The 27,085-nt window shown below is 42.2% G+C and overlaps 1 protein-coding gene across 2 annotated transcripts; it reads right to left on the bottom strand.

Annotated features, from left to right (window-relative positions):
- Window positions 1-1,130: 1,130 nt before the first annotated feature.
- Window positions 1,131-27,079, bottom strand: LOC116318533 (striatin). 2 transcript variants are annotated; one of them, XM_031737548.2, is made up of 17 exons: window positions 26,725-27,079; window positions 14,757-14,860; window positions 12,428-12,501; window positions 10,505-10,583; window positions 9,304-9,468; window positions 9,002-9,137; window positions 8,740-8,902; window positions 7,875-7,985; window positions 5,913-6,056; window positions 5,664-5,800; window positions 4,906-5,081; window positions 4,368-4,415; window positions 4,158-4,279; window positions 3,902-4,069; window positions 3,665-3,805; window positions 2,965-3,153; window positions 1,131-2,696 (listed from the first exon to the last, which is right to left on the bottom strand). In XM_031737548.2, exons 1-17 carry the CDS (start codon window positions 26,935-26,937, stop codon window positions 2,527-2,529), a joined length of 2,340 nt encoding a protein of 779 aa, XP_031593408.1. In that variant the 5' UTR covers window positions 26,938-27,079; the 3' UTR covers window positions 1,131-2,526. The 2 variants fall into 2 exon arrangements, with proteins under 2 accessions (XP_031593408.1, XP_031593409.1); XM_031737549.2 differs by lacking the exon at window positions 7,875-7,985.
- Between the last annotated feature and the right edge of the window lie 6 nt (window positions 27,080-27,085).

Below are 27,085 nucleotides of genomic sequence, written 5' to 3'. Positions count from 1 at the left end.
GGTGCTGCTAATCAAATGGTCATCAGCAAGCGTGAGCATCTCTGAAAGCAGAGGTTTTGGCAGCTTGCTGGTCTGGAGCATTCAGGTGTGTGCACACAGTGCCACAATAGGAACAACATGAAAAATTAGTTTAAAGAAACAATTGTTGTCCATCTACCTGGGATTTAATATATCCCAGATCGATGGGAATATATTATAGGCTTTCCCCAAGAAAATTCTAAGTTAATCATTCTACAGTAAGAAAAGCTATTCACAAGTCAAAAACATGGGATGGCTGTGGCTCAAGAGGCAGCGCAGGTTATCTGCTAATTAGAAGTTTGGTGGTTCGATCCCTGCCTGCTCCGGTCTGCATGCCAAGGCATCCCAAATTGCTCTCAATCCATTCATCATGCTGTGAATGTGTGTGACTGCTAGACAGAAAACACTTAGGTGTAAGGAAAAAAAAAAAAGTGTTTGCATGAGTGGGTGTGAATGAGGCATGTTGTGTAAAGCTGTCAATCTTCCCAGAATTGGATGTCTCAACAAATTCACCCCAGGGTCAGAGAGAGAAACTGCCAAAGAAGCTATATGTCAGACTCGACAGGCCTCAGTTAGCATGTTAAATGTTAGCGTTCCTGACAGTATGATTAGGAAACAGCAGGACAAGTATTGGTTGTTTGTAAGGGTGCCAGGAGCAAGCCTCTTCTCTTCTGAAAAGAATATGGCAGCACAGCTTGGGTTTTCAAAATTCTGCAGAGTCAACCAAAAAAAAAACACAGTTGGTAAAAATCTCAATCAGCACTTCACACCAAGTGTCAAGCACGGTGGAGGAGGGGTGATGAACTGGGCTTGTTTTGCACGCACAGGACCAGAGAACCTTGTAGTCAAGGTAGTCAGGAGCTCCTCTGTATACCCAAGCATGCTAGAGTTTAATGTAAGGCCATTAAACTGCTTGAGATTTATCACTTGTAGGTTTTTCCTTCAGTACAAAAGAAATCCAATGGCCTGCTTTTAATAAAGCAGTATAGTATAAAGTAAAAATTGAGGCTCAAGTTGAAGCCCAAAGGATAACTGTGGGTCCATGGAAGCTGCCTCTGATGACTCGGGGGAGAGAAAAAAAAAGTCTGTAAAAAAGACCAGCCTCAGCCAAATTAACATTTTACAGCAGGTTTTATTTTGAACATACTTTCATATACAAACCAGTGACTGAGAAAATGGCTCATTTGAAGCTGTACTCTACTCGCACAACATCGTAACTTTTCTTATTACCCTCCTCAGTTTACAGTAAACTGGAATTGCAGGACATTTCTCTTCCCTTGGTGTCGGATGGTCAACTCATTTCAAATAGTCCTAAAGTACTGCACTAATTTCCTGCTAAACACTGGACTACTGTAAATATCTGGACATGATACATCACATTGTAGTTAAGCATGTCCACACGACTGGGGAAAATTACATACAGTACAAGCCATTCACTTCAAACATGAGCAAACTGGCCAAAAATCAGTTAATTATGCCTAACGTTGACATCTAGAACCAAGTTTGAATTGTAATTATATAACCAAGATGGTTTACTTTGGACACATATGTTGGTAATCTTACTTCTGAAGTGTACAATTACTTGAATCTAACAAACAGGCAATATAATTAATGGTTTTTATCACTCTACCAGCTTTGAAATGCACAAAACTGATTCCCCAACCACACTTATCAAAAAGGAGCACTCAAACTCACGCTGCACAGTAAATTTTAAGACTGAATATATATTTTGTTTATTATAAGCATTTGTAATTTTACATCCAATGTTAAAATCAACAACTGTGTGACAACCAGCTCCGATTCGCCGCCATCCCCCTCCCTCCCTGTTCCCCGAAAACAAGCTTGTTAAAATAACGTTTTCAAGACCTTTTTAAAGCAAAGGCACATTTGTCAATACGTGTTTTTAAAAAGGAAAATAAAGGCAGGCCAGCAAGCAGAGTCAGTCTGGGAAGCAGACAAAGAGGAAGTGAGAGGCTTCCGTGACAGCTCCAGCGGACCTTCGGTACCCCACGTTTCTGGAACACAACACAAAACCTGACTTGGTGTAAAGGGCCCGGACCTGGTTTTGTCTCAGAGGGAAGGTCGAGGGCCTGAGGGATCTGGGGTGAGCGTGAAACCACGTGGGCAGAAGAAGAAGGCGGGGCTTGAGACTTCATTTCTCCACTTCACGCTCTAACACTTGTCCTGAGCCTCCGAGGTTTGGAGGTTAAATTTGAGTCTGTATGCAGGGGCGCTGTGGCCGGTCACACCCAGGCCTGCCTGGATGGTAGACGGGGGACCAGAAAGGCAGTTCCCCTCCCGACTGGCCTCCCTGCTGACCCTTTCTATGGACAGTCACAGCCCGGCTAGTGGCTACATAGTCTGCAAGTCCGACAGGAGACCAGTGGGCTGGGTGAGGTGGGACTGGATCCCTGCCTGAAGGTCCTTCCTCTGCTGTGTCGCCATTGGTCCCTGATCACGGGAAGATGAGTCAGAGAGCGGGGCTGTGGGGGGAGACGCAGCTCCGCGTCATACAAACACCTTGGCGAGAGCATCTGCTCCAGCACTAGCAATGTAGCATTTTGATGGATGGAACGCCACATCGTGGATCGATTCCTCAGACTTCTTTCTGTGAGCCGTGAACTCCTGGATGCAGGTTTTACTCTCCAGGTTCCACAGACGGATAGAGCAGTCGTGACCTGTGGAGAAGATGACGAGTGAGAAGAGTTGCAGAACTGTATTTGCGCGAGTATGAACAGCTTTATGAACACTGTTATAAGTAACCCATAACAGCGTTATATTTTGAGAATTCTAAACACTGTATATTTTCTTCTAACTTCAGATGCACGTAAAATGTTTCCAAGTAAATTCAGCCAACACACTGTTGGGCAAATCCACCTAATAAACCAGAAAAGGTTAGTTTTGGTAAATTAAACCTAGGATAGGATGATTTCAAAAGCTACTTACTGCCTGACATAAGATAAAGTCCATTAGGGTCCACTGCTAAGCTGGTGACAGCATCCAGATGGGCCACCATGGAGTGAATCAGCTTCCCACTGTTGTTGTCAAAGAACTTGATGTGTCTATCCTCCTGCGCAGTGATGGTGATGGGTAGAGTGGGATGGCTGAGGACCTTGTTGATGTGAGAGGGAGTGCCTGTTGAAAACAGATGAGCACAATGGACTTTAAAACAGCAGCAATGAGACCGCAGAATAACTAAAGGGATGATCGGTCAGGGGGGGAAAAAAACCCCCCATCTCTTTTAGAAAATTTACAAATCAGGGTTCTTGGCATAAACATAAATTATGGATTTAAATGCACATGTACAATACAATTTTAGTTTGGTAGACCTCACATAAGTTTTTTTGATGCTGAAATGCATATTTAGTGTTGTAAAACAGATATTACAACAACTAAATATTAACATCTCCAGATCTTTCTAAATTTAAACTAGTTTGGAAATCAGCAGTAACCAACAGCAGTGTTTTATTCCCTTCAGCCACCACTAGATGTTAGTAAAGAGCCTTTATTATGGCCTTAACATGTCTTCAAAAATAGCTTCAACCCCTGAAAACCTTTACTGTTGATAAGCTTTTAAGGTTTTTCCTCCACCTCTATCACACTGTGCTAGTGTTGGTGTGTTAGTGACCAACAGCTCCAAACCTACCTGGCTCCAAATTGGACTCCAGACTGAGAACCAGCTGACGGGTCTCCATGTTGAAGAGGCCGATCTGCCCGTTTGTGAAAGATGTGACCAGATGAGCTGGATCGCTGCACACCAGGTCTACTGAGGAGGGAATTCCCAGCTCTGGTACAGGAAAAAACACAAACAAACCCTTATTTGACCTGCTCGGTTGACAAAATGTTGAAAAATGAGGATAAGCAAGATGAGTAAAGTCAGTACTTTTGTTTTCGTTGAATATTGCGAGGGCGGGTGAGGTGGTGTTGGCGTCCCACAGTCTCACCGTCCCATCTGCGGAGCAGGAGAGGAGGCGCTGGTGTGCGCTGCTGTACACCAAACCCCAAACAGAGTCGGTGTGTCCGCTCAGGGCTCCTCGCAGCACAGACGGGTCTGTGAGAGAAATAATAAAGAAGAACTCAATTCATCATGATCTGATTAGAAAACACTCAAATTACAGCAAAACCCACGAGGCTGTTACCGTATGAGTCGTAGGGGTCGATGTTGGGATTGGGGGTGTTCCAGCACTGAATAGTCCCGTCGACACCGCCGCTGAAACACTGCTCCCCTGTACTGCTCATCGCCACACTCAGTACAGCACCCCTGTGGTTTAAATCATGAATCATCTATTAAACCAGCACTAACACAGAATGTTTTATTGACTTCGTGTTTTGTTTTTGTTGTTTTTTACCTGTGAGCCCTGAAAGTGTAGATCGGTTCCACATCTAAAGACGTACTTCTGCAGACAAACAATTTGCATTTTATTATAACATACAGAACTAACCAGCAGAGAATAAATGTCAAAGACTTGATTAAATGCTTTCATGTGCCGTTGCACCACTGAGCTGACATCACACTGTTTAATTGTCTTATTCACGGTAACTGTTCCCCTTAAAATGACTTCAGCTTCCTAAAATCCAAATCACTACCAGACTGTGTGTGGGCTGCGGAGTTGTGACATGGCAATAACGACTCTTGTGAAGCAGTGTCGTCAGCTCTTTGTCACACATGGGATCAGTTTCCTGTGACTGTATCATGTGATGGCACGGCAACAGAAACAAGCTCACTCCTTACGGGCTTCCAGTCAAACAGACGAGCTTTTCTCTTTAATCAGCGTCGCTCTGCTGCTGCAGCACGACGCGCTGAACTCAGAGCGTCTGTGCATTTAATTATTAAAAAACAAAAACAGGATTGAGGATGAGGTGATGTCTGAGTAAAGGCATTCGTACTTTTTGGCAGGAGCGGTCTTTTGGAGGTTCCACATCTTGAGCGTGTGGTCTTCTGAAGCGGTGATCAGGACGGGCTCCACGGGATGGAAGGTCAGAGCCCGAATCCCATCAAAATGACTCCTCAGAGTGAATTTGGGGTTCCATGTTTTTCTCATGGCGTCTTTGTTGTTTCCAATCTGAAGAGAAGAAGGCAGAACTCAGCATCCAATCAGCAGAAGGAACAGCTTCATAAAGTATAAGCAGCAGCTCAGAGCAGAGCCACAGTTGGATGTGAAGGATTTTGTTTGTTTATTAGCAACAAACTAACAGTTCCATAGATTTATAAAAGATTAAAAAAACCTCAAAGGCAGCATAACTGTCACTATTTACTGCTTGTCATGAAAATAACTTAACAACATCTTTGTTAATTTTTCAGTACTTTGATAAACATCCTTTTTTGCATAAAATACACATCAGCCCATCTTAACAAAACAAAACAAAAAAATCAACAACTATTTCTGCCGTGCTTTTGGAGCCATGTGACTTTAATATTATTGCAGTAAATGTGATCTAAAAAGATCTTGTTATCTTTATTACATTTTGATGGCAGCAGTTTGTAAAAATAGCTTTTTGATGTGTTTTTTTCCCTGTGACTTAGACAATGTTGTTGAGATCAGGGAAGGAAAGCAGGACGGCACATAAGCTAACATAAGGAAGCAGTTTTCTCTGAAGAAGTGGTCCTGTGAGTCTTTGAATGATTTCTGCGTTTTCCTACTCACATCGTAGGCGAGACTGTCGGCCTCGTTGGCCACAGTGAGTCCAGCCAGCTCCCCCAGGCCCAGCTCACTCTCCATGGCCTCGTCCGTGCTCATTATGAAAGACTTCCCTGAGGTGGGCGGGAAGGTCAGCGACTCAACTGGGAAAAGAACAAACAATTAAATAAACATGCAAACCCTATAACTTTGTGGGCAATTTTATCCGATCTATTGTTTGACTTCTACATCCTGCTGGTATTTTTTCTGGAGCACCTTCATCTGTCCGGTTTGCATCGTGCTCGTTGAATCGGGGTACGTTGGGCCGGGATTGAGGGGCGGGTGCAGGCTGGATGTGGGATAAGTCCTCTCCATCTCGAAGGTTAGCCAGCATGTCCTGCAGCTTGGATCGGTTGGGCCCTGTTTAGCAAGTCAGGTTAAGAGTTAAAACAAAAAACACACACAGATAAAAATATTTTGTCAAAAAGCTGCAACTACAGGCTGAAAGAAAGAATGCAGATAAAGATGGAAGGAAGGCAGCATTAAAAGGCAAGAAAATAAATTATTAACTCTGATTGTAAAGGAAAATGAAGAGAAGCCACCAGAAAAAAACCTCGTAAAATGAGAAAGAAGAGAAGTTGCTGAGGCGCATTCATCACCAAAGGGTGTGCTGTGTGGAGAGGGTAACTTCAGATTCCTGATTGTTCAAGTAAGTCGACTGACTGTTTTAAAAGTCTCCCTGTGACAGAAAGCAAGACTACAGGCATCAGCTTAGCTTAGCATACAGTCCGGAAAGAAGGGAAATAGTTGAGCTCAGAGCAGCTGCCAGGGAACCTGCAGAGACTTGATGTAGTCCCTGGGGATGTGTACGACACGCAAACATGGAAGTGAACTTTATCTTCTAATCAATTTCCCTTTATACTGGGTGTTAAATGTGTTATACATTGTATATATGAGGTTTCAGCAGGCCATGGGCTTGTCTATTCACTTGGGAATTGAGCCCATTTTTCAGGGTTTCTGGAATAAACAAAAAGGCAATAAACAGCTAGAGCTAAATGTAATCCCTCTTTTGTTTCAACACATGTTCTGCGAGCAACCGGCGCCTGCTCAAACCAGATGGTCAATAATGAATATGCAGATATCTGTTTATATTAAAAAGATTGCAAATGGGAGGAAAGCTCTATTGACTCTTACCTGTTGTTTTCATATAATGGTCTGAATGGGTCAAACTAACAAAACGTAACAGACTAATTAGCTTCAGAGGTGGATGTAGCTCTGTTTCCTTACATTACCGTAGAGGAAGGGCAGCTGTTACGCTGCTTATATCCAACAGATGGATAACAGAGTATATTGATCGCACAATTGAATTCTCAGCCCAGTAGAAATATTTCTTCCCCCCCCCCAAATGTCAAACTACGTCTTAAAGTGCCAGATGATCTCCTCCACACAGGCACCGAAGTGATAAAGCTCCAACACAGAACAGGAAAAAAACCAAAGGGGGAAAAAGCCAACTGTGTAAAGTGGTGTTACAGTCAAGAACAGAAGAAAGTGAAGCAAACTAGTTGTTGATCTCATGATTCAATCACAACAGCAGGAAAGCAGAGCGTGGGTCTCAAAACAAATGTGAAATCTAAGAGCTCTCAGTGGATGAATGGGTCTGAAGTGGGCTGCCATTATGAGAGCTGTAGTATTCAGCTGAGTCACTTCACTGAGTCGCTGAAAAAATAGCGTTTAATTGCCATCAATTTATGGCAGCGGCAAAATTACTCGTTACTGTTGCATCAACATGGCTGACAGATGAGGGTAAAGATGGTGAGAATTATGTTATTATGACTGGAGAAGATACAGAAACAGATGACTGAGGATACTATTGCTAGCCCAGATGGGACACAGATGGACCTATCGTCACGGCTAACTCATTAATCTTATATTTGACAATGTAGAGGAGACGATGAATACGGCTATACAGTAAAAAAAAAAAAATGCTTAAATGGGATAAACATGCATTGAGCATAACAATGTGTTTGGACAGGAAAATGATCACCAGAAGACAGAAGAGACATCAGTTTGAAAAGACGAGGAAGACGAGAGACAAAAAGATAAATGAAAATGAAGAGCAGCCAGAGACGGAAATGAAATTTTGGTTTTTGATTTTAGGCTTTTTGGCTTAGCTCAGGAAAAGTCAGGCTCTACAAAGAGAGGAGAGGGAGGGAGGCAGCATCGCCCGACAGGACTTACTCTTCACCCCCTTTTTCCCCTTGCGCTCCTTTTTGTACTGCTCCTTGAGTTTGGTTATCAGGCCCGGGTCCACGTCCCAGGCCTCAGAAATGGGACCTTGCTCGTCCTTTTCTACACAGGGAGAACAAAACCAGACCGAGAGGCTGTTGAGGAACTGGCCTGGCCAAGGCCCGATTTGCCTGGCAGAGCCAAGGCTCATGCTCTCCTGGAGGCTTCCCTCAGGAGAGCAGAAGGTCTTTAAGGTCTGAGGTGAGCATCTTTGATATTACATAACTGGGAGCAGCATTTTCAGGCATCTCTTTTAATCTGCTCACGATTTCTTTTCCAGTCTATGTGGAAGTAATGGCAGGGTTGTTAATGTCATGTGGCGGGTTCTCAGTGCTAAATCTGACCAGAAAAATCATCCCACACAGAGTCTAGTGTACTGACTTTAGGTTTACAGATGACTCAAGACTAAGATCTGTGGTCAGAGTCAAAGAAAATACCTCAGCATGACATTAAGCCCAATTTTTTTGATCAGTGAGATACACCGGGAAAACACACACAGGAGTGGGATGCACATTGTGGTCACAGGTTGGCTGGCTATGGGAACACACAGTGGAAAGGATAAGAAACTATGATTAAACATAAACTCCCAACATCATGACTAATGACCACAGCATGATATGTGAACGACAAGTACTCCATGATCGGTCACCAAACTGAAAACTAGAGGAACAGGAAAACAAGATCTTTACATTTACTCACAGATAATAAGAAAAGAAACATTTTGACATCATAGCTACTCTGATTGTATCTATAGTGTCTGGCTAATAGTGTCATCCACTCCAAACTCTGATCTGTTGGTGATTAACGTGTGACTCACCCCAGTCTGTGCCGTCCCCGGTGCCTCTAGTCTCTGGCGAGGTGTCCATCTCGTCAGGACTAGACAGGAAGTCGAAGCCCTTCATCACCTCCTCTGTGTCAGGGTCCTCAGTGGTGTCCATACTGGCGGGCGACGTAGACGACGCGGGCTTCTTCCTCATGATCTGCAGGGAAAACATTGCGGGCCATCATTAATAGTACAGCAACAGCTTCTGCAAAAACACGTGAGAACAGAAGGTTGGGAAGGCCGACTGGTTTCTTACAGTCCTTGATTCCACATTAGTCCTGTCTTTCCCCTCGCTGTCCTCTTCCTCGTCTTCATCGCTGAACTCAGCAGCTGCATTCTCAATGAACTTGAAGGCTTCCAGTACAGCGCTGGTGTCAGAGAGCTCTGTTTTCCTGTTGAGTGAGAATGATTCATGCATTAAACACACAGCTGCACTAACTATGCTTTTAAAGCAAGCCTTTCAATTCCATTATCATATCAGCTTTATTTGACTTTCATTTTCAGTCATTCTGTGATATACAAGGAGTGTTTAGACACCCTTAAAGGGTGTATGCTTACCCTCTGGTGCCCTTTGTTGTTGCGTCTGTCCCGTTGACCAAAGGCTCGGTGCTCGTACGTTCACCTGTCCTTCCAGCTCCATCCCCGGCTAGTCCTAGCAGTGCTCGGACTCGCTGGGACTTTACATCTAAGATGGTGTCTGTGTAGCCCACCTCCTGTAGGTACCTGGAACAAAGTAAGAGGATTTAAATATGGATGCATATGGTTTCTCTCAAGTTTTTAAGCAATATTTGTGTGGCTCAGCATACAGTAAAGTCCTGCAATGATGCTAAGAAAGATAAATTAACCTGCCTGCATTACATTTACTGTCATGACCTCACCATCAAAGACACAAAAGCACTTCTCGCTGTTAAAAATGTCCTCTAACAGTCAACAGTCTCACCACGACAAGCTACTCATCAGATATTACACCTACCCTGTGGGGACGCAGAAGAAGCTTTAGCAATTTGAGCGGGCGACTGACTGAAAGGGAAGGGTGTTTTAGCACATTATTGATCTGTCCCATGACACGGACTCGTGAATAAATTGGCTGCATCATCAGGCGGCATGTTGGGGCAGATGATGTGTGAGGCTGCCTGATGGTGTCTGGGATAAAGGCTGGAGTCTGGTTTATTTACAATGACAGACTGGAGAGCAGGATGATAGGATAACCACACTCTTGAGTGTGCTGGGTACACCCAGAGGACAGGAAACACACAGAGCAGGTAATGATGGCTGCTGGCCATGTGAGGGAGCCCTTTCCCACACTTTCTTTTTCGGCCCATAGTAAGTAGACTGACAAGGGACAAATATTTCAGAGAAATGTAACTAGAGGCTGGAAATTGATTAGACTTGATTCAAACCAATGCTTTCTGCTTATTGGTTCCATTCTACGTGTTTCTACAAAAGGTTTTCAGTTTTCTCGGTTCCGAGTTTGAATACAGTGTAGAAACAACAGAAAAAAGGTGTGCATGTGACTCAGGGAAAGGCTGTCATGAGTTTGACGTAACTGATTTGCAATGTGCAACTGCCAGGGAAAAAAAGTGCCTCCAGCAATGATTAAGCAATTAATAAGCTTGGAAGCACACCATCCCAGTGATTTAGACATTTCAGTTCTCAACAGAAGACGTCGATTTTAGTGCAGTTAATTTTAGCGAGTTTAGTAGGTTTCTGGGTTGAAGACCGTTTTTTTCGATCGAGGTTTAAAAGCGCGTGCACTCACTGTCTGAGGAGCTGACGGCCTTGTTTCCAGGACAGCTGATTGTTGAGCGATCCAGAAGTCTCGTTCTCATTGGCCTCGTCTGGAGAGAGATGAGGAGGACACAAATCAGGGCAGCACAAACAGACATTATTTCCACTCTGTAAACATGACCAAGACATTCCTAAATCACAGCAACCATACACACACGTACTCAGTTTCTTTCAGTCCATTGAAAGTTAAACACACTTACAGAGAAAAGAGTATCGTTTCTCTTTGAATCGTTCCAGTGAAAACGAGTTGATTTATTAATAAAATAAACAAACAAAACAAAACAGCTTTAATACAAATATTTACATCCTTTAACTCTTGTTTTTGTTCATTTGACAAACTGGATTTTGATGCTGCTTTGACTTTAAAATGGATTTTCAAAAACTCCCTATCACCAGCTTTTTCCTTGATGTTAAAGCAAAACATTTGATGTCGTGTGCTGAATTCTAACGCCGCTGAAACGACTCGTCTCTGCTCCACCCGTCTCATGACACACTAGAAAGATCAACAACGTGTGCTGGTGCTTCCAGCATCCAGCCCGACATGCTCTGTCTTTCTGTGACAAACAATGAAGGTTTTCAAAGCTCACTTTGATACTTTCAGTCAACAGTCCGTTGGCGAGTCAGCTGGGAATTTTGCATGGAGCACAGAGACGTGTTAATGAGGTTTAGACTGGGTGGGAGAGTGTGTGTATTTATGTGCGTTGCAGGGTGGAATTGGCAGGGCAGAGAGATGAGGGTGCCTTAAAAACTGGGTCATGCCTAATTCAAGAGGGTGATGAGCGGGCAGGTGTGCCACCACACCAGCAACACCTCCCACTTCTCGTCTCTCTCTCCCCCCCCGCCCCCATCAACCAACACCTCTCCCCTTCACCTCCCCTCATTCATCAACACTTCAAGGGCTCGGGTGCTTTGAAGAGCCCTCATGAATAGAGATGAGGAGAGAGGAGAGGAAATATCCCAATCTGACTTAACGATGGCAGTGGACCCAAACATGAGAGGCCAATTAAACTATAATAATATAACAAGAAACAGGTAGCATGCAGATTTCAGAGTGATGCTACTGTTAAATAAGGTAAAGGAAAAAACGCTAGAGATGGAGAACTGATGCCCAGTGTCAAAGATTAATTTGTGCAAATTTTTCTAACTTGGTTTTGGTGGGATTTAGTCATGCAAAGAGATTTGGTTGCATTTCCCTGAATTCTTGGATGTACGTTCCCAAGCATCGAGCTCATTTTCCAATAACCGTGTAGCTGCTTTCCATCAGCAGGTTGAGCTATAAATGGCTACATTTTCACATTTCTACGCTCTTAAGGACTTCTTATCTATGTTGAGCTGAGAGGGACTTGTACCCCTCACTTCAACACTAGTAGGTTTCATCGTGTGGACTGTTTTTGTTTTGATTGTTGTTCTCACAGCATTAAAGAAAAGCAGTCATTTTCATTACAGCTTACCAAGCAGATTAACAAATAAGTTAACAGGAAAAGGAGCGCATTCTCGCAGCTGTGAGGCTACGGCAAGGTAATACTTGTGCTGTTTGAAAAACTCATTACTGATTTACTGTTTCAGCTCCAATTACATTGTTTCTGGAAATCTCTTTTTCCAGAAACAATGTCACTGTCACCCTGAATAATCCTAACCATTTCTCAGGGCCTGGGTTCTATGAAAAACCTCTAAATGCTCTAGAATGAAATATTTGTACTATGGCAACGAAACATAATCTTTCACTATTTAGGAACTTCTGAACAGAACTGAACATCGAGACAAACAAGATTCAACACGATCGCAGGAGCTTCGCATGCGTAACCACCCTGTCACCAGAGGTATGTGAACTCAACAATCACAGTGATTTAGTGTGAGGAGGTGGAGCTGGCCGTTTGGGTCTCCATGGACTTACCCGAGTCGTAGCTTGGAGGCTTCATGTCACCTTGGTTTAACTCTGTCCCATATTTTAACTTGTGGTACTTGGCTCTGGGAGTAAAAGAGAGAAAGAAGAAAAAAGGGGGACACAGACAAATAAGTAAACAGGATTGATCAGAAACGGCCCGAAAAAGCTATTTAAAAAACTCATTATGCACAATATTTGCATAATAAGCTCCCAAAGTTGCCCCAGCTGCAACTTGCTCTACTTCTCACAGACCGGATAGCTTAAACAACAGACACACTTGTAAGTAGGAACGTAAGACAGTATGAACCGAATCATTAAATAGCATATTTCTGACAATATAGAAAACAGGACTGCTTTGAACTCGAATTTCCAGCATTTATCGGCTCATCGTAGTCTCCTGTATACGAGTCAACATATTCAAATTAAATTATTTGCCTGTTTAGAGAAAAATAGGACAACAGGTAAATATTCACATTTGAGCAGCTGAAACTAGTAAATCTGGGCGTCTTTTTTTTTTTTTACAAAAAAAAAAGCCGACTTAATCAGTTTTCTGTTAACAAACAATTAAGTGACTAGTTTTTTCAGCTGTGGGGGATAATATATGCCAACTGACATAATAATCTTTTACTCTACAAGCCTTTAGGTTACCGACGCTGAAATTTTATTTAATTTGTTTGACATTTCCATTGCTGTTCAAAAAGGTTAAACATTAATGCAGTTTAGACATACACTGATGACATCACAGTTTCAGCTGATTCAGCTTTCGCAATAATGACGTGAAGTTTCATCCAGCGGCTTCGCACGCATCCACAACAGTGGTAAAGAGTCGACACAAGGAGAGCTTTTTAACCACTCATGCCTGTGATGCAGAGGAACCATCACACGTCACCGGTGTGAAGCAACCCCCATCAAAATCAAATTCATTTTAAATTGGGTACATCCTACATTCAGAAAGCCATTCCTGATATTGCTTTGAGATACCCTCGGAGACATGACCGGTTGCTTAGCAACCAGGCAAAGTGGTAGTAATTCTGGGTTAAGTGTTGCTCCAGAGGCAACGTCTGTAGTGAATTCACTGGAGAAAAGTAGACAAATACAAGCTGCAAACAGCCAGAAGACAATCTGATGCTCAAGAAACCCAGAACGATGCTCCTCGCAGAGCGCATGGAGGCAAAATACAACTAACCTCTGAGCTGACCGGAGGAACGAGAAAGTGCTAACCCATTCTGACACCTGTCTAACTCAGTTGTGTTAAGGCCCTCATTAGCCTGCACAATCTCCCTGCTCCCAGATCTAATTATGATACCTGCAGCCAGCCATTTCATTTGTTACCTACCCCAGTTTTCACTTTCTTGTGTTTAACCTTTACTTATCCAGGGAGGACTCTGCTCACTGTCTCGGTTCAGCAATGCTTCTTCAGCTCACAGGTTTCAAACACAATCAGAGCCTTCGACTGTCAGCCACAGAGCAGTTACATACATCCTGTGTGGTTGCTGAGACAGTGATCCGAGTGCCTGGCTACATAAAGAATGCACTAAATCACACTTACAAAAATCCAGAGGCCTATTTTATCAGTTTAAAGACGGTTAATTCTTCAAGCCCTGCTGGGGTAATGTGCTCGGTGGCTTAGAGACACTTTAATAGAGATGTGTAGACATCACTGACATCTCTGTTCCAGTGTGCAGCCATGCTTCAAAGACGAAGGGAAATGCTAAGAGTTGTCACCACCACCACTACTACTACTACTGCATCGCTCTTTCGTCTCAGAAAGAACATGCCAAAGGTGACCTCGCCTTTGGTAGAGAGAGGACTCCTTCCAATTCTGTCCTCCTGCTGGGGACGGTGCAGCCATGAGCATCTGACAGCATACAAAGCGTTCATGCCAACACTTGCTCTCAACTGGAGACATAACACCAGCTGGACTCGGGGGAATCTCTCTGGCACTCTGCTTTGCTGACACCAGCTGAGACATCAGACTGGGACAGAGAAAATAGGAGGAAATTGGGCCTTCTTTAAAAAAAAAAAAAAGAAAAAAAAAAAAGGCAAAGAAAGCCCACTACTCTTTAGGCACCAGTTTAGCTCCGTGGCTGAGCAGGCGACACGGCATATGACTGAAACACAGCGGTTCAAATCTTTATCAACAAATCCAACGTGATGCTTTGTTGACCAGTGAGAATCTGACACAGCTACGTACCCTTTAAAACACTCTCAGTGGCAGGAACTTTTTTTTTTTTTTTTAAATCACAAAACCTGAAAACACTACATTTGTTGGAGACTTGCTGAGGTATGTGTGTGCTGTGGGTGGGCTGCAGAAGCGGGTGGGTGGTAGGGCACTCACCTCTCTTGCTTCAGCGCATACTCGAGCATTTTGATCCTTCTGACAAGGTCTTTCTTCAAGTTCTCCTGGCCTTTCCTTTCCCCCTGCAGGAAGGCGATTTGGGCCTGAAAACACAAAAATAGGATTGTCAGTAAAGAGCTGAGAGATTTACAGTGGTTGCTTTTATAAATAGAGCTGACGTCTCAGAGGTTTTGGCATCTTAGATATTAGTTAGCGACGTCAAAGAGATTTTCAGATGTTGCCTCACGGAGGCAACATCTGAAAACAACTTCTTTTGTCAAGACTAAAATAGGATGATGTCAAATCAATGTGTGTGGCATGATGGGAAATACAAAGCCTATCTGTACTATTCTATTTTAATCTAACCTCCTCACTCCCCCCACGCGGCAACCGTCCCCCTCCCTCTCCACGCCACTGTCTCTCTTCACTAACAGACAGCAGCTGTTGACGCACTCAGTCTGAGTCAGCGTTACATTACATTGCCGGGTACCACATGCACGGCTTGTGTGCACACATACACACTCGCAATGAGAGCGTAGACGAAAGCTCACGGTGTAGCATACAGTACATGAGCTGCAGCAAGGGCACTAAAAACACAATCCAGTGTGAAGTGTTTTGCTTTGTAAAGAAATTTTTAAAAACAAGAAAAGAAAAAGAATTATCAAGAGAGGTAAAATTGGTTTTGTTGAAATTGTTTTCACCTTTTGACTCCACCATGCACGTCCTCATGACAGAATATTGTCCTGGTGACACCTAGGAATGATCAGAGGACTTTGGCAGGTGTTTATGTGTCCGTCTGTGGGCAAAGTCTTTAAACCACGCAAGATACAGGCACAAAACAACACAGAGGTTTATTTAAGAAGAAATTCAAGGTAAAATGCAATCCAGCCTCAGTCTGATGACTTGATGACCCAAGCCTGATGTGTCTTCATCTGGCATACACAATATTTTTGAAGACAATTAGGTGATTATTTTAGGGAACTCATTGAGATTGCTGCTCAAGTAATTCCATCACAAGATGGTCTCTAGTCTTTTATTGTTAGATACAGCCGCTGTGTTTTTATGTGGTTTTAACAAACTCAATTATTGTGAGGCTGGAGAATGAACATCATTTTAAACACAGGAAAAAGGCTGTAAAAAGTCACAGATCCTGTAGAGATAGAAAATTACAGTATCCCCCCGAGTTTTAGCCAAATTAGCAGGCGCTTCCTTCTGGTTTTGTTCTGTAATATTGCCATGCGTGTCTAGATGAAAGAACACGCACATTAGCATACATTTTCACTTGGAAAAAAAAAAGTATGCGTTCTACCCAGCTTAAAGATTCATGTTTTGGTTAAGTGTGTATTACATCCTTATAAATATGCCTTCCACTAAATATAGTCACATGAGCCAAGTAAAAGAAACCAAACAGACACAGTCCATCGGACATTATGAGGTTAGAGCAAGCCAGGCAACTGACTCTTAAAAGCTGCTAAAGTGTGTAAAGGCTGTGCTGTTTACAGAGAGGATGAGAATGCCGCTGTTTCCATTTCACTGCTATAATAAAATTGCTGTAGAATCCATCTCAGTTGCTAAATGATCACAAGAAAAACAAGAAGCACAAGAAGGGGTTTGAGTGCCTCTGTGTAGCTAGGAGGAGATGACAAAATTAACTAGAGCAATGTTTAAAATCATTAACACAACCTGAACAGCATCATAAAGGTTGATATGTTGCAAAGATGGAAAGCAGGAGCACAAGCCTAACTGCTCCTGTATTTAACTACAATTCTCTCAAAAACATCCAAGCTCACATCTTAAGGGGATGACTATTAGCTTGTTCCCTGCATTTCACTCTACATGCAGAGGATGGTGCGAGTTTGAGTGGGTTGTATCACAGTTTCACATGGATAGCAAGTAGCGCTGCTGCAGCTACTGTTGCCTGCAACAATGAGTCATGACAGCACTTCAATCTGCCTCAAATTATTATGAGCATTTCCTTCATCTCTCCATCACCACAGTCATCTGTAGATGAACTCATCAAAACCAGCCTGCTGTTATGCAAGTGCAATTACACCTTAGAGTATTTGTCCTCAGTTTGACAGTGCAAACAGCATAGAGTTCAGCTAGGATCAGTCACGTGATAATAGTGTACACATGCTTTGCTTCTGAAAGCTGGGTAAGCAGAGTACTTATACCACTCTAACCATTATATCTACACAGTCTCCAGTTCCTTATTCAGCCTGTTTTATGTGCATTGATCGATAGCTGCATCCATAGTAATGTATTCGGGACTGACAACAACAATATTAACTTTTACTCATCCTTGAGCCAGTATGGATGTTGATGGACATACAAAAAGAAAAAAAAACTATTAAACTTTTACTTATTTTTCTCATATTCATATATTGTTATGGTGGATCCAGGTGGATGTGCATCCAGCATGGCCAATGTAGAGAATGATGAGGCTACACGTTACACCTGGTGCTACTTCAGAGTCAACTGAGAACAGCTGGATTTTCGGCTAGGCTAATGCTCAAAGACGAGGATGCCCAATCTATAAAGGGCAATGGTGAGGAGTCAGAACTGCAGGCTTTAGTAACGTCATGTCACTTAAGTGTTTGTCTTGTGTTGATGTTCAGCTGAATGACTTGTTATTGCAGTTCCAGTGAAGACAAAGGCCATATTTACTGCTCAGCTAAGCTGCTCTATAACTCTACTAAATCTTCCAAAGAATGCATAAGAGAGACAGAAAATCATATACAAATACTTGCAGAATAACATTTTACTTGCCATGTTACCTTCAATATGCCCTGGCAGCAGAAGATTTCTATTTCAGTCCACATTTCAGAGCTTAGACACAAGAGCTATAGACGCAATTTCACACCTTTATGTGAGCAGGTAAAGGGTGTAAGATTTTCTCAGCAGTGATGCTCTGCTGTAACCTTTGATGTATGTATGGATTCGTGTTGTCTACTCTTATCATTCCAATCAGATTCATGCTAAGAAGTGGACAACAGGAGGAGGCAGGGCTGTAAAGCAACTGATTACCTGGTGGAAAACCAGGTGAGAGGGCAGCAAATCAGAAGAATGTAGTTATAAAAGACAGGGAGGGAATAAAAAGTCTCTTCTTTCAAAGAGAGTAAGATCTGAGGGGATGTGCAAAGCTTCAGCATAAATTAAATACAAATTATTCTATGCTGTGAATCATGTAAAGCTACTCTACTAGAGTCCAAGAATAAAAAGATGGAGCTGTCCAAGAACAAAACAGGCTCATAAAAAGGTTCATGATGAAAGTAAAATAATAGAGTGTAGAAGACTAGAGAAAATTACAGTAAAGTACAAATCACACACATTACAAAGCCCTTATTTATCAGATGAAACACAGATTTGTCCCTGCGGGTGGACTGATGATCAGATTTGTAGGTATGACAAAAGGAAAAGAGTGGCGTCAATGATGACTTATTAATAAATGGCTTTTGCACAGTAACGCAGAAATCATCATGGATGAGAAAGGACACAAATAAGGAATTAGGAAACTACTGCATCAGTAAAATCATCACAGCTTGTCTGGCTCTTAAAATAAGTTATTCTGTTTAGACTGGCTCCAATCCAAGTATCAGTAGCGATCACTGCTTCAGGGCATTGAAACTGTATATGAGTAAAAGGGTCCATTACAACTTCATTAAGCTAATTTTGGAGCTATTTTCCATTTAATGGCTCTCATATCGAGTGAATCTGGTCTTTATTTGCTGAAGCAAAAAAGTACATTTCAATTAAAATGTGTCACGACTGCTTCAGTGGAGAAAAACAGCTCAATTGTTTCCACAATGGCAGCAAAGGCAAGGCCACACAGTGAAGTCCTATCAGATCCAAAACGATGACAAAGTGTAAGAACAACTCCAAAGGCTGTTATTTCACTCCGACTCAATTCACTGTCTAATGTTCCACCGCAGATGAAACTGTACATCTGTGCTGCTTGAGATAGCAAGTGTCCATTCACTCCCTTATCCACATGAAGCGCTGGCCCAGGGACCCCTGGAGTCCTGCCGTGCCAGAGATAGAGAAGAGTGCGGCTCTGTGAATCTCTGGCTCGCCATCTCTTCTCCATCAAACATTAACCTTGGGAGGAATGCAATGAGTCAACTCTGGCCATAAAGAGACACAGGAAGCATTTAATTCCCAGCCTCACACTGACTGCATTATTGCGCTGCTGGATAAGGGCTCCTTAGTGTGTCTGAGCAAGAGACATGTAGAATGGGGCATCCATCTAGAGCGCTGGGCTTTTCAGAGACAGGAAAAGGAGGCAGAAGAGATAGGCTAATGCTAGGATAGAGAGGAAAATAAACAACAGCCACTAACCTCTAGATCCTGGTACGCAGCACTGGTAAGATGGTTGGCTAGCATTAATCTCTTCTGTTTTGAATAAATCTACTCTAAATTTAATAAGTAAAATAAGGAAACATGGACAGGTAGCAGCTTTCACTGCTACTCTACTACTATATGAAAATTTATATATATATGATAGAAGATACAGGTCTACTTTATTCTCTTAAAGTATTTAAAGGAGACACTAATTTTACAATCTTGCGGTATCATTTAGTTTGATGCCAGTCAAATGTGGCTGCCGTACCATTTACAAGAAAAATGTCTTGCTTCTTCAGTTCTAAACTTACCACACTTGCATGATACGAGTTAAAAGGTGGATTACTTAACCACACAGTGTTGGCAGTGAATGAAAGACAACAGAAGCATAAGGAAAACAATTCTGTCAAATGTCTTCTTCTGCCTTTCAACTTCATTTTCAGTCAATGAATGTATGATGACTGCCAACCCCATTCCCACAAAATATAATTAAACAAGACTTTCAAGTCTACGATTTGCGAATGCCAGACATGTTTTCTTCCAGACTAGTTCTGCGTCACAGTCAAAGATATCCGCAAAACAATGAGTCTATTTAATCAACACAGTGAACAGTGTGAAAAATCCTTCAGCAAGGCTGAGCTCATCACACGAAAAAAAGAAATTTGACAGATATGAATGCATATTTTCGTGAGTAACCACACGCAAAAGAACGGCCACGCACGCTGGACCTCCAGCCGCAGACCGAGAAGGTGGGGGTCGGGGGGGGTTGAGTAAATCCCACATTTACAATTCAAACAACTTTCTTTCATGGAACACCGGATTTACTCTCACCATCACCACAAACCATAGAGCAACGTGATGGCCGCCCCGATAACTAGCCAAGTACATTCCACGCATGCCATAACAAAAGTACCAAAAGGAAGAGGGGAGAAAAAAGAAAGAAAGAAATGAGCCAAAGAACAGAAGAAGCAGCAGGACAGAGGAGCTGGGGCTAATGTAATGTGGCTACAGCAGATAAACGTGAGCTCTTTGTGTCTAAAACAGCTCATCTGGAAAAGAATGAATCTTTGGTATTTGCGCCTACTGTTTCAAAACACAAGCCTCTCGTTTACATGGACACTGTCAGAAAACTATTCATACTGAAGTGCAAAACACAGATATTCTGACTCAAGATGTTGTTGGTTGGATTTTCTCCAACCTGCAATGTTTACCAAATCCTCAGTTCATGTAATATTCTATAGCTATACTATACTAAAAGGTATCCAAGTCTAAGACCTTTCTGATACCACACTGAATTATTTGGTACCCTTTCAACATAAACCAAAGTGTAAAGGTCACAGTCATTATTACAACGCATTTTTGCATCGTCTTTGCAAACCCAGCACAAAAAAGTACAGAGAACTCAAAACTCAGTATTGCATTGATGCACAAGTAAGAAAATCAACAGCGCCACAGAGACTGCTTACTGATTTGCAACATTGGGTGTATTAAACAATTGTAGACAGCAACCACAGCTTAGTTATAAAGGCAACTTTTATAAGTCCCTTTGTTGCAGTTGTACAATAAGGTTGAGTTCAGCTGAAGTATCCTTTTTATTATCCTAATGCTAACACCAGTTGCACAACCCTTTAGCCACCTCCTCTGCTAAGCATACCAAAGGTAACTTAAGTGTTTGCATTATGACAGCTCTTTCCACACCCGCTCACTTCCAGTCAGACAGCACCTTTTAAAAGCCTGCAAACAAACTGCATATATTTCAAATTCAGAGCTCATGTGCATGAGTAAAGACTCAGAAATGCTTTGATGAGCAGCTTAGTGTTAGTCTGTCCAAACTGTGGTGTAGATTTCTGCTTATTTTTTTGGAATATCTCTTGCCTCCCACCTTTTGTACAACACCCAGAAATCAAAAGACAAATAATCAAACTGGCAGAGGCTGCTTCAAGTCAAAAACACATCGTTTTCACTTGAGCTCCATTTTACACTTAAACCATCATCAATCTCATGTGGAGCCGACGCCACGGTGCTACCTCGGAGGGTGCAAACACAAGCCTTTTTTGTTGGGCTTCTTAAGGACAAGGGTGCTGCATCCTATGTTTCTGCATTAATATTACATAAGCCTCGTGGTGCACATGCACACACGGACACATGCAGGCGAAAAGCTACATTTTTTTCCCCAAACATCAGCGTTTTCTCTGACAAACAGGTTGTACAGCTTTAAGGTGTTGTCTTTGTGGAACTGCATGTACTTCAAATTCAGAGATCAGCACAAACAGCAGCTTAACAAGGATGAAGAGTGTGATGATGTTCAAAGTCTGAAACAGGCAATTTTAAGACAGAGTTACTAAAAAGAAAAGAGAGCCTGTGGGACTGAAAGGTCTGTGTCGTCCCCGTTTTCTATATTACTTTGGTTTAAAGCTAGTTTGACACAGTTTTGACTTAATTTTCAGACGTATGCAGCGTTATCATTTCTTGTATACACTATAATATGACCCAAAATGTGCTGGTGGATAAAATATGAGTAGAAGTTTAAAGAAAAGTGCTACTCTAATTTGTTTTAAAGACAGGGAGAGAAGCATTTCAAATAAAAAAGGCAAAATGACAGACCAGATTACATCGCATTGACACCACATTACATCGAGACAACAGCAATTTGATCTGGTGAGTACACCACTTTACGACTCTGACAAACTGCTGACCTCAAATTTACAATAACACGAAAGGAGACGGGCGACTTTGTGGTACAACCGGGCAGCTCTCCCGCACACCCACGTAGGCAGATGAAGGCTGTAAGTGTGAATGGAGGAAGGAGAAGGGAATTAACAAGCCGACAAGGCGGTTCTGCAGCACAGAGAAGGGCTCTGGTGTCAGTCCAACGGTGGCAGCGGAGCAAAGCTCAGAGGGCCGGGCTTTAGTTAATAAACACAGATCCCATCAGGCTCTTTCACAGGAAAAACACAATCCCCTTTAAACTACTTACATTACAAGGGAATATTTCATACGAGGTGTTGATAGCTGCCTTCTTAGTCTGTGAGATCTTAAAAATGCGCACAGTTTTTCTGTGGAAGCCCAAATTTCCTCTGCCAGTTTCAGAAGGCAAGGATATTGAGAAACCAGTACTTATACTACCATATTCTTGGATGGAAGCACGTACTTTTTGTACTTTCCCACTCGGAGGAGCACACTGAGAGGGCAAAAATAGCTTCAGCTTGGGGGTGGACATAGTATCGACTCAGGAATGACGGTGACTCCCATTTCTGAATTTTTGAATGCCACGGCATGCTCGTGTACGCGTTTGTGCACAGTTCGGTCCTTCTTTTTGCTGCACCATTGAGTTAAATATGCCTCAGGTTTTGCCATTAGTGAAAGTAAACACAACATCACGGCAATAAGTCATCTACCGGAGGCAGGGTAATTCTAGGCTGCTGCCGTCCACACGGAGTGAAGTAATCAAATAGCATGAGACGCATAATAATCTTATTCACGGTAAAAGCTTTTTGTGCAGAAATACAAGAGATGCTTCTATCCTGTGAAGACAGCCCACGTTTCAGTCTGCACCCACATGAAGCCATCCAACACCCTGTGTAACCTTCAACCTTCTCCTGGTGTCAAATTATGGCTGCTGACAAATACTTCTGGCAAGGAGATACTCCATGGAGCAGGGATTTCCCCATAACTGGAGAGCTAAGGGAGCACAGTGGATGGCCTGCACAGGAAGTCATTTTGATTCAAATTCAATCATCACAACTGAAATAGATCAGCAGTAATCAGCGCAGCAGGGTGATGAGAGCTAAATCAATACAGCAATATGAATACGATTTTTTTTTCCCTTTCGAAATGACAGATCATTCTTACAATATGAAAATTGTATGTAAATAACCAAAGGTCAGTTCAGTTCAGTTTACCGTCCCCTTCTCTATCATTCAAATTAAAAACAAACTATACATGAACTGGCATATGCCGCTAAACTAAACAGGCAAACCCCTCCTCTAGTTTCAGTGCCAACATAAAGCTAGTCTGAACGATCCAATGGCAAGTCGAGTGACTGTTCAGGCGTTCAACTGGAAAGTAATTATCAGACCACTGATTAATTAAAGAACAGAAAAATCAATCAACTCTTTTCCATGGTATATAACATCAATAAACTCTTTACACTGATAGACAATCCATGGCTCCTATTCACGCTGGATACAGTCAAGTTGTCTTCTGGTTAATTCTATCTGCTTGCATCATCCACTTCCAGGTTTTTATAACCTTTTATAACTTAGAGACCAACCCTTTTAGGGACTGGATTAACAGGAAAAATAGGAAAACTGGGGGTCCTAGGATACCACAACAGTCCTTGTTGTGGTATCCTAGGCTGTTTTCTGACCATCATTCCTCCTCACTTTCCTGTCTACTCTACATCTATATGTGTATCAGATTACTAGATAATATCCAAATTCAAGTTTTAGGCTATCAGAAGTTACATTTTATCTTAACATGTTTCTGTAGTTGACAACAAGCATTCTGTGGTAAGGAGATAACTCAGAAAACTATGATAAATGCATTATGCTCACAACTGCCTTAGCAAAACACTTTCTAGTGTACGCAACATTAGATTTCACTGCTAAAATAATCCTTTGACGTTGTGGAAAATTATATTTTTAGCTAGCTAGCTAGCTGCATTTTGTTACCATTTCAGTCCTCGTTTGCATATTGTTTCCACCCGTTTCCACTCCAGTGGCTACAGTTTTCTGCACAGGACACTTGAGCTCCATCACTATACATTTGAAGAATTTACACTGAAAAAGTGGTGGATATTCTTTCCAGTCATTTAGGCAGGTTAATTGGTTGTTAGCCGCATCTTCAGCATTTTTTTTAAAAAAATGCATGTATTTGCTGTATTTCTATTATAAATTCTAAACTGAGTATCTTTGGGAATTTTTACAGCTGCTCTGATAATAGGAAATGTGGAAAATGTAACAATCACCAGTTTTTGTACATAATTTAAAAAGATTTATTAAGTAGAAATGAAATAATTGTTATTCAGAGTTATTGTTATCGACTGTTATTGCCAAGATAACATACTAAAGAATAACTAGAGCTGTAACCTATGACCACCAGCTCAACAAATCACCTAGACTGAGTCAGTCCACTTCTTACCAATGATTACTTTGCTGTAGTCAAACCATGAACGTATGATGTACAGCAGCAGGAAAGGTTGGGTAGAGGAGAACAGTTTCTGTGCAGCTCCAGTAAAGAGGAGTGGCTCTGAGCATGACCTAACAGGCTGGCTGGACAACATTCCTACAGTACAAGCCCTGGGTTTGCCTTCCTCCCAAACAGTGACATAAAACACAGCTCCAACTGTCTGCCATTCATTGACTACACCACCAGTAATAAAAAAAAGAAACAAGAAATCCTGAGAGGAGAGAATTTACTGGGTGGTGAAACCGCTACAAGTACAACCTTGTCAAAACTTGTAAAGATTTCACATCAGATTTGAGTCTACAGCTAAAAGAAAGACATTGTGCAGACGAGATGACGAACACTATGAGAGGTATGTCGCAGTCGGATAAGGTGGAGAAGAAACGAATGCACTGTAGATGCTGCGTGGTATCTTCCATCAAGGCTCTAGGTCCACAACAGCCTTTCATTATTCATACATGTCTATTTAAGCTCATTTAAATGACTTGCTATCCTTTCTTCCTCACTGTGCCTCTTTTCCTGAAAGTTAACCCATCAAGCCCTCTCTACTGGAAAAAGTTATGTATATCTGTGGAATTAGTAGGTGTTCCTCAAGGGCACAGCAAGGTTATTCTCCATGTAGAAGATCTGTAATATGTTAGTTATCGTTTATAATCCAATATAGTGAAATATTACCACTGGAAGACATTAAGGTTGTTCACATGTTCACAATAAACAAACTAGATGATTCATTTTAACCAGATACATACTGTGCCACAAGGATCAGAGCACAAACATGACAAAGCCAAAAGTTGTCAACTGTCTGCTGCAGATCGAACGATATTCAAAGGATTAACCAGCCTGGCCTTACGTATGACAAAAACAAGAACTCAAACTGAGCGCGCACTTTTTGCCGCCACAAATAAACCACCTAAAGAGCCGTACAGCAGCCTCTCTGTGCTTCACCGCAGTTGTTGCAGCTCCTTCGCTGATAAGCTTGCTTCATGACAGCACACAGGAAGCTCAATACCTCAGCCAGACTCAAAGTGCCGCATGACGCTGATGACTCGAAACCCTACTACACTGATGAGGGTACGTCACCAGTTTAGAAACAATGCCGTGTCTCCCTCTCCTCCCTTTGTTAGCTGAGGTCAGTAAATCCATGGAGCTTCCTGCTGCAAAACCACAGAAAGTTCAGTTTGGGATCCAGCAGCTGCCGCCCCATAGCCAGGTCAAAATATTGGAAAGAAAAACACATCTTTTAAACATTAGGTACGGTGACAAAAGCACATCTTGAATAAGCTGCCCTCTCAGCTCCTAGTTAAAAAGAATAGTCTGGTAGAAAGAGCCCAAAATCGTTTTAAACAGACCAAAAAAAAAAAGAAAAATCCAATAAGGCTTCGTGTATTATAACCATTACTCCTGGAAGCCAGTATAGTCAACATGGGTTAATTATTCACCTGCATACATAGTGAGAAAATTCAAATTCTAGTCTTACTGGGAATCTCAAGAAGATAAACTTTGTCAGACATCAATTCCTTGTTTAAGCAAACTCACCACTAAAGATCCCAGCTTGCATCAGGTTTGCAGACTATCAAAATTATAGCTTATGGGACGAAAAACCTGCTTTGCGCCTAAAATAAAATATAACAAGGAAACAGGAAAGTAAAGTAAACCGCGAGTAATTTAATCTTTTGCCAATCATGGAGATATCCCCACACACAATTTATTCATTTATTTATTTATTTTAATTTAACCTTTATTTTTACAGGTAGCCCCATTGAGACTCGATGACTCATTTACAAGAGAGAACTGTTCGATCTGTAAGAGAAACACCGTGCAGTGTTTTAAATTCATGTATCAGGAGTGGCTTTAACATGGCAGCTAGCTTACGATAAGATTCATAAACAAGACATAGTTACTGCACTCTCTTGTGTGGTGTGCGCCGTCTGTCAGCACTGGCAGCTCCCGAAAGATCAGAGCATAAAAGAAACCTGCTATTATCTCTCCACATCATTTTTTTTTAAATAGGACTGGGAATAAAGCACGATTCAAACAAACACAGGGTGATATGGATTTAGCTCGAAATAGCAAGTAGCTATTGTAGTAATAGTTTACGTTACACATTAACTACTTTGTCATTAAATCTAGCAATTACCTTGGTTTTAAACTGATATATTATCATCTTGAAAATCGCCTAAAGCGAGTTTATCAAACTATAAAAGTAGAGGGTAAGTTTCGTGGTTTTCGCCACAGTAAATAGGTCGCAAACAGTCGTCGTGCAGCTGGCTGAGAGGGGCGCTGCAGCTCGTTTAGCCTCTGAACTACAGCTAGCAAGCTAACCATTAGCCCGAACAATCAAACACACAAACTCTACGCGAGTTACTAGAAAAGGCCAGCCCTGGTAATGCCGCTAATATGCTGTCGTGTACAGAAAAAATGCAGCTTTTTTTTTTTTTACCTGTAATTCGGCTCGTTCCACCTCCCATTGTGCCCTTTCTACTTCGAAACGGGCCCATTCGTGCTGCAGGAAGTGCAAGATCCCCGGGATACTGTACTGCGCCCTAGCCGCCTCCCCAGCGTCGCCATCGGGCAGCGGTCCTTTTCCACCGCCGGGTAAAATAGAGTTGTTATTATTGTTGAAGAACACGCCGGGCCCCGCCTGTTCATCCATGGCCGGGCTCGGTGGAAAGCTTGGTCCGTTGTCTCGCTGACTCGATGTACTATATACCAGCGGAAGGGTAAAAAACCTATTGACAGCGTTCCGTCTCCTCGGCTCGGGGGAATGAACTCACTTTCTGACAGCAAGCTGTCATCCAATG

The sequence above is a fragment of the Oreochromis aureus genome, linkage group 13 (assembly GCF_013358895.1).
Source record: "Oreochromis aureus strain Israel breed Guangdong linkage group 13, ZZ_aureus, whole genome shotgun sequence".
Lineage (NCBI taxonomy): Eukaryota > Metazoa > Chordata > Actinopteri > Cichliformes > Cichlidae > Oreochromis > Oreochromis aureus.
The sequence above is the reverse complement of the archived record's forward strand: the minus strand, read 5'-3'. Positions and strand labels throughout refer to the sequence as shown.

Excerpts from the sequence above, each read along its gene's own strand:
- LOC116318533 (XM_031737548.2), bottom strand. The coding sequence starts at position 26,937 with ATGGATGAACAGGCGGGGCCCGGCGTGTTCTTCAACAATAATAACAAC. Across the intron at positions 9,138-9,303 it reads ACAACAAAGGGCACCAGAGG|GAAAACAGAGCTCTCTGACA; the intron begins GTAAGCATACAC and ends CTCACTCAACAG. Across the intron at positions 2,697-2,964 it reads ACTTTATCTTATGTCAGGCA|GTCACGACTGCTCTATCCGT; the intron begins GTAAGTAGCTTT and ends TCTTCTCCACAG.